General features: G+C 53.6%; 1 protein-coding gene across 1 annotated transcript in view; it reads left to right on the top strand.

The window, feature by feature from the left end:
- Positions 1 to 7,880, top strand: part of ARHGEF7 (Rho guanine nucleotide exchange factor (GEF) 7) — a 65,972-nt gene that overhangs the window by 14,517 nt on the left and 43,575 nt on the right. The window contains exons 5-7 of the mRNA XM_010831543.1: positions 2,682 to 2,725; positions 2,793 to 2,848; positions 5,962 to 6,209. Of these exons, the coding sequence (XP_010829845.1) occupies positions 2,682 to 2,725; positions 2,793 to 2,848; positions 5,962 to 6,209 (348 nt within the window). The remainder of the gene's footprint in view (positions 1 to 2,681; positions 2,726 to 2,792; positions 2,849 to 5,961; positions 6,210 to 7,880) is intronic.

The raw sequence follows: 7,880 nt of genomic DNA, 5'->3' as shown, positions 1-7,880 counted from the left end.
GATGGGCTTGGGACGCCCGGCTGGGCGTGGTCCGGCCCTGGCGGAGGGTGAGAGCCTGGCCACACTGGGGGTTGGAGAAGGGGCTCCACACTCAGGCCAGCGTCTCCTGCCGTCGTGACACCAGCGGTTGAAAACAGACTCACTCTGTTCTTTACCGTTTGTGAGGAGAAACCTGTCACGTCTGTTAGTTTTTATTTTGTGGTTACACATTTATATAAGGTACATTTCATTAGAGGTGGCCAAAGTACTGGAGTTTCAGCTTCAGCATCATTCCTTCCAAAGAAATCCCAGGGCTGATCTCCTTCACAATGGACTGGTTGGATCTCCTTGTAGTCCAAGGGACTCTCAAGAGTCTTCTCCAACACCACACTTCAAAACCATCAATTCTTCTGTGCTCAGCCTTCCTCACAGTCCAACTCTCACATCCATACATGACCACAGGAAAAACCATGGCCTTGACTAGACGGACCTTTGTTGGCAAAGTAATGTCTCTGCTTTTGAATATGCTATCTAGGTTGGTCATAACTTTCCTTCCAAGGAGTAAGCGTCTTTTAATTTCATGGCTGCAGTCACCATCTGCAGTGATTTTGGAGCCCAGAAAAATAAAGTCTGACACCGTCTCCACTGTTCCCCCATCTATTTCCCATGAAGTGATAGGACCAGATGCCATGATCTTAGTTTTCTGAATGTTATCATTAGAATACAGTTAACAGTAATAGCCAAGCTTTTGTGTTCTGCTTCCTATATAAAGTCCTTTTTATATGTGACTTTCAGTCCTCACCACAGCCCCAGAAGACAGTGTTGTTGGAATATTCAGGAAATAGGGTGCAAATAATGCCCTCCTCTGAACACCCTCCGGTTAATCTGTCCCTGGGCAGAACCAGCCGAGGGTACGGCGCTGACGTCCAGCTGCCTGCATTACAGACACGGCTGCTGGGAAATGTGCCTTAGTCTGCAGCTTGGCTGGACTTGCCAGTCGCCGCCAGCCTGTCCGGGGGCAGCCCTGGCTCTGGCCCCTGGGCCTGAGTGCTGGGGAGGCCGAGCAGTCCTTCTGGGGCCAAGAGAGCACTGGGCCCTTTGTGGGGCGAGGTTGAGAGTGACATGGTCTTTCCATTTACGAAGGGGATCCAGGAGGTCACAGAGCTGGTGATGGGCACGCTCTCAAGAGCCACAGAGCTGGTGGAGGGGCTTGCTCCAGGGGTCACAGAGGTGGTGATGGGCACACCCTCAAGAATCACAGTGCTGGCTGAGGGGCGTGTCCCGAGAGGGTCTCGGAGCTGGCAAAGGAACAAGCCGTAAAGAGTGGGTTCTGCTGATTGTGTAGACATCTGTTGGGTCTGGGCTTCTTGAATTCTACTGTGAACATCTCTTTTAAATGGAAATTCTGGTTTGATATTGAGGCATCATAGTAAAAGTATGAATGAGTACAAATGTTTCCTTTCCAGGTATTTCTCTACCTGAAGTTTCCAGAGTTAACCTTTAGAAATGACACTGCAAAGATGGGGTTGTTTTCAGGTGGACGTGCGTGTGGTCAGTGTCGTCTGTGGTGGCCTCTGGGTGTCCCGCAGCCTGGCAGGCGTGTTCTACTCTTACCCTATTTCTGGGGGGGCAGTTAGCACCGTGGGGAGCGGGCAGACACAGCTCTAAGAACCAGCCATCTCATTTTTATGAGGTACTTGTGTCAGGAGTAACCGCATCACTTTGTTCTGCCTGTAATTCTTGTTTCTCTGACTTAGTCGTGTGTGTGTGTGTGTGTGTGTGTGTGTGTTTGAGGCCCTTTTAGTTGTATGTGTGTAACTGCCTTGCTATCACACAGCTCCTTGCAGGGCTCACATGGAATCCCTAGTTTTCAAGCCACACTGAGACTCAAGTAACTGAAAACTTTCCTTGTTTTCCTGTTTAGTTTTAAAACATAGAGAATGGCATATTTGCTCAAATGAGTCATCTGTTAGGCTGCTGCTGCTACTGCTAAGTCGCTTCAGTCATGTCTGACTCTGTTGGACCCCATAGACGGCAGCCCACCAGGCTCCCCCGTCCCTGGGATTCTCCAGGCAAGAACGCTGGAGTGGATTGCCATTGCCTTCTCCGTCTGTTAGTCTGGGTGTTGTTTTATTTGATTGTCGAGCTAAAGGAATAACTGCTTTGAGGCGTAAGTTTCCGTTCCTAGTGTCCTCCGATTACTTGACTCTTTTCTGTGGAAAGCTGTGCCTGCCTGATTTTAAATGTGGGCGTTTGAGAAGGAGAGACGTGAAACCACGTTTTTACTGTTTCGCTTTGTAACAGTTAAGAATGAAAATCCAGCGTCATGGTAACACTTGTGTAATTGCGTTTTTTTTTTTTTTGGTAATTTGTATGACTTTGTGATTTTGGAATAGATTTCTCTGTTTTAAAGAACAGGTTTGACATAAAGGTTGTGATTTGCAGTGTAATTTATCCTTCATTTTCTGTGAACAAAATGTGCCAGGTCCCAGCATACAGACTCCTTCCTCTAAGTGGCCGTTGTGGCAGGAGTTTTTCTCTGTGTTAAGTTTTGATTTGGTTTACAGATATTTTTATTGAATACACAAAGCTGAGGTCTCCTTCTCTGTGATGTCCCCTGGGGTTGCGTGTCTCCAGGTGAGCTCTGTCCGGCTTCTCCGGCAAACGCGTGGCTGCGCTCTCCTGCCCCCTTGTGGCTGCAGACGGCAGTGCTCTGTTTGCGCCTGGGGCCCGAGTGTGGTTTCTGGTTTGAAATAGTCCCTGTGAAGACAGGAACGCTCCCTCAGAGATCGAGTTCCTTAGACCTCTTGCAGGGGTCTGCAGGAGGATATTTCAGAGTTCTCTGCGGACGCATTGGAGTCCTTCCTGAGTATGTGCTGTCTGACGGAAGGTGTATGTCAGCGTGGTGTATGTCAGCGTCCCCGAACATTTTCTGTGCAGACTCTTGGTATGTGAACTCATTTTATTCACGCAGTTAATGTGTGTTTTACACACACAGACACACGTGCGATGGTTTCTTGAATTTGCGGGGTGGAAGGCCGGCCGCCAGGAGGCTCGTCCTGGAGCGCTGGCGCTGCCCTCCAGCGGGTGGAACGTGGGCGCCGCGGGCTCGGGAGCCCCAAGTCCAGGGCCACGGGGGCCCGGTCGGGTTTCGTCTCTGACACGTTGACCCGATGTCCTGGCATTCCTCATGATGTATGGCCCACATTCACCTGCAGCCCGCTGCTCAGATCTCTCCCCACCCGCTTCCCTCCGCCCTGCCTGTCCACCAGGATTTCATCTTAGACCGCAGGGCTCATTTCTAGAGGCTGTTTCCCTCTTTCCAGATGTCCTTCGTGTTCGTGGTGCCTTTTCACTCATTCGGGCCCCAGTTTCTTTGGAGGCGTTTTCAGCGCGCGTGTGATAAGCCTCCTAGATGGCCGTGTTATTTCTGCATCTCAGGACTGGTCCCCTTGTGTGTTTCCTGTTTACACTCGCTTGACGCCCGAGTTCTTGATGAGCTTGTTTTCTGTTTGGCTGTTCTCTGATGGCTGGTTGTTCAGTGGGTGCCTCCTTTCCCTGGGCCGCGGAAGTACTCCTGCAGAGACGGCTGACCTTGGCTTCTGGGTCCCTGAGAGCCTTCTCGCCCTTGGAAAACCCCAAGGGTCCTCAGGAGGTGTGGCTTTGGATCACATGCTGGGCGGGTTGCCTCCATTTGATCTCTCCCCGGCTGTGTCCCCCACCTCAGAGTGGCTTCCCTGGCTGGCTTCCTTTGAGGAGGCGTGCGGGGCTCAGGGCCGGGCCGCTCGGCGCCAGAACTGCCTGCAGCGCGGCCCCGGACAGCCCCATGCTGCCCTGCTCTGCAGCCCTCAATCCTTTCTGCACCTGGTGGGAGGGTCCCCAGCCCCCTTTTGTCAGCACATCTGTGTCTACATTCTGTTATCAGTGCTTTGTAACGATTATTACGTGAAAGCGGGGACAGGCTGCCTGAGTTGCTCTGAAAGGTGCGCTGTTCCATCCTTGGGGTTCCCCTGCCCTCCTCACAGGGCGTGGAGTCTTGTCTTTAGATCTTGGATGGGCCGCAGAATGTTTTGTTTTCCTTAGGACGCTAGGAAAGCTGCGTGTTTTAAGATCTGTTTCCTGTGCGTTTTCCTCTGTTACAAGTGGAAACTGTTACGTGACTGGCCTCTGTCGTGTTGCGTTAACACGTCCAGATTCTCTCTAGAGGTGCTGCAGGCTTGCAGGTCTGTGGTTCTGCGGCCTGCACCTCCATGGACGCCTCTCCTGGAGCCTGTCCCTGCAGCGCCAGCCCATGCCCTCCCGGGTCTCCTGCAGGGGGCACCGAGCCTTCTGCAGAGGGCACATTGGGGGCCCCTCTGTGTGACGGCTCAGGTAGCGCCTCACACAGTGTGTCACATTGTATGCTCTCCTTTTTTTTTGAGTGAGAGAAGACAACCTCTTTGGACTTAAACCGTGATTTGTCTGGGTCTCTCCTGCCTCTTTCTTTTGTAGAACGTTAGCCTGTAGCTTGCTTTTGAAAAACGTCTTCTTTATAGTTCTCATAGTAGATTAAATTCTATTAACTGGGATGTTGAGAGGTATGTCTTAAACTTAAGTATTGGTAAAATGAGGCAGTTGGCAGATGATTTGCTTTAAAGAAATTGAAAGCAGATTCAAGTCTCTCACGAATTAACCTTGCTTGACCTGTGTTGCTGTGCGCCTTCTGTGACTTTTTTTTGATCCCAGGGCTGTAGTTAGGCTCAGCTGTCTCCCCTTTACTGGTGTTGCATATGCTTCCTCCAGATGGCAGATTTTAAGGAGGAAAAGGCATTTTTTTCCTTCAGATGGAAACATCAGGTTTTCTTGCACAGTTAAATGCTGAGATGCAGATATAAGAATTGAGAGGAAGTTTTCCTCCTTGTGTCTCTCATGGCTTAAAAATCACTTGTTTCCCGTTGAGTTCTCTTTCCCATCCCGTGGATAGAGAGTCTTTCAGCTGGGAACAGCACCTTCTGATTTGTTCTGTATTTTCACCCGTTTGGAAACCCTTACAGAGAGGCGTTGAAGGAAGACTCAGGTCAGCCGCTCCACAGGAGGAGGGGGACCCACAGCTAAAGATAGGCCTTTTGCTTTGGGCTTTTTATGGGTTTCTGGTGCTGAGAAGCTCATGGAAGTACTGAGCAGCTGGGATCTGGGACCTGGAGCTCGACGGTGTTTGGGATTGGAGGGCCATGCTGCCAGAAAGAGGTTCTGGACAGGTGTGCTTAGAGGCACCGCCAGCTGTCTGTGGCAGGGCCCTGTGGAGGAGGGCAGAGGGGGTGCGGGAGGACATGGCGGGCGGAAACCGAGCCCCCGAGGCCACGCCTGTCAGAATTTCCCCTCTCCCCTCGCCAGCCGTGGGCCGCTACCAGCCTCTGTAGCTGGAGATCCTGGGATAGACACCCCCCTGCAGAACCTCAGCTACAGACACACCTACCTCGCAGAACCAGTGCCTGGCAGACACACGGGCACACATATCTAGGGCCCCAGAAGCAGCTGCAGGCGCCCCCTCAGCACCCGTGACGAAGGAGTCTTGCTTGAGTGGCGTTGGGTGAAAGTCCTGTGATGTACTTGAATCCTTGCAGTGACGGTGGCCCTTTCCTTGGTTCTCGTCTGGAGGTCCTGAAGACAGAGTGGCTTTTCTCGCTGCCCTGCCTGGGGCTCTCCTTCTCTGTCGCCCGTCTGGGCGGGCCTTCTGCACTCTTGCGACCTGGGTCCCTCCAGACACGCTCAGACTGGGGGTCTTGGTGTCTTAATGCTGCTGGGTGTCTGCCCGCTTTCCTCTGATTTGCTGGGGTCGGACTTCCCCCGTACTGTGCCCTGAGCTGACACGTGGCTCATGGGTTCTTTTGTGTGTTGACAGCAGCCGTGTGTAATCTGTGAGGGGTGCGTTGAGCTGGGAGGCTGGGCTGGGTGGGGAGGCCGGGTCGTGGGGGTTTCTGAGCCCCGGGAGCTGACCGTGAGGAGGGGGTGGGGGCTGGGGCCTCCTGGCCGCATGCACTTCTGTCCCCCCTCCCTGTGGTCTGGGGCTCAGTCGGAGCCAGAGGCCGGGCCGTGCGGGCTGCTGCGCTTGGTGGTCTTGGCTGGAGCCGGGAGTGAACCTGCCCTCCGTCTTTATTTCAGAAAAGCCCGTGTCGCCCAAGTCTGGAACCTTGAAGAGCCCTCCCAAAGGGTTCGATACGACCGCCATTAACAAGAGCTACTACAATGTGGTGAGTGACTGAGGGGCGCTTCAAAGAATAACTGGTTTTTCAACGTCTCTGAAGCTTGCCGTGTAGAAGGGGGTCACCGGCCCCGTGGATTCCCGCTCCCGGGGTGGTTCTGTGGCACGCTCACGTGTTTGCGTTTGTGTGCGCAGCTGTGCCTGTTGCTGTTGCATGACCTGGTGCTGTGGTGAGTTCCCCATATGGTTTCCAGTCTTCAACTTGGGATTTTACAAAGGTGCATAATGTGACTGAAAGGTTTAAGTGCCCTTAGGCTCATATTCAGAGTAGGTTGTCAGTTCTCTAGATGAGTACAGTGTTTAGTTTATTTTGTGTGTTACCGTAGTCTTTCCTGGGATTGATGTGTGTATATATGTGAATAGCACGAAATTAGAGGTGAGCATCTGGACATTGTACATAGTGAAGACAGGTGTTTCAGAATCCTGAAACTTGCTGCCTTTTGAAACCTGAGCAGTTTGTGAGCTTGAGAAATGAGCGTGATAGTGAGCCTCACATCTGGCCAGTCGCCCTGTGCTCCTAGCTGCTCCATCTGCTGTGGACTCGTGGGCCCGCCTTCTCGTCCCCTTTCTTCGGTGAGACGCTGCTTTCTTTCCTGGGGAGGCTCCAGGGGACAAGGAGTGCCATTCTGATTCCCAGTGACATCCCGGAGTGGGAGCCCCTTGCTTCTGTGTCCATCCGGGGGTTGCATCGGAGGACTCCCGCCTGCGTCCGTCCAGGGGTCGAGTTGGAGAATCCCCTGCCTGCGTTCCCCCTGGGGTCGCGTCGGAGGACTCTCGCCCGCGTCCGTCCGGGGGGTCTCGTCAGAGGACCCCTGCCTGCATCCCCCAGGGGGTCACGTCAGAGGACCCCCTGCCCTCGTCCGTCCAGGGGTTGCGTTGGAGGACTCCCGCCTGCATCCCCCCGAGGGTCGCGTTGGAGGACTCCCGCCTGCGTCCCCCCGGGGTCACGTCGGAGGGCTCCCGCTGCAGCCCGCGGCACCGTTCTCATCTCCAGGAGCCCATTCTCGCCGGGTGAGGTGTGGAACCAGGTGGCTGTGCTTTCTGGAGGTCCGGTCAGTGGCGTGTAGTCCTTTTCGGATTGAAGCGTGACCAGCGCCCTTCCAGAGGTCCATCCATCTCTAATCGCGCTCACACAGGGCGAGGAGCCCCGTGCACAGGGCCTGCTGACTCTGAATCGGGTGAGGGGACACCTTGACTTCAGTCTCACGTCCGAACTGTTGTTGACGTAGAGCTGTGAGCGTGAACAGCACGCGTTCAACTGTGGTTGTTAGGACACCAGCGTGCAGTGTTGGTGGACCGTCTCTCGTTTTACAAGTGAACAATCTAGTTAGTGATGAAGCCAGGACTCAGTTTCAGCTTGCCTGGATTCCATGTTTATAAGTCACACGGAAAAGTAAATGTGGGGCACACAGCACGCGCAGGACGAACAGAAGAGACAGTGTGTGCAAATTTTCACACTCCTTCATATTGTGTCTTCATGGACAGCTGCACAAGTTACAGGTGTTTTAACCCCCCTGAGAGATGAGTAGCGTTCAGGAGTGAGGCCAGTGCGGGCTGATGTCACGGGAGAGACTTGGGGTCAGTGACAGGGGAGTGTCGGCGGTGGGGGAGAGCCGTGGGTGGGGGAGTGTCGGAGGTGGGGGTGCCGTGGGTGGGGGAA

This window comes from Bison bison, unplaced genomic scaffold, assembly GCF_000754665.1.
Source record: "Bison bison bison isolate TAMUID 2011002044 unplaced genomic scaffold, Bison_UMD1.0 scf7180017864527, whole genome shotgun sequence".
NCBI lineage: Eukaryota > Metazoa > Chordata > Mammalia > Artiodactyla > Bovidae > Bison > Bison bison.
The sequence above is the reverse complement of the archived record's forward strand: the minus strand, read 5'-3'. Positions and strand labels throughout refer to the sequence as shown.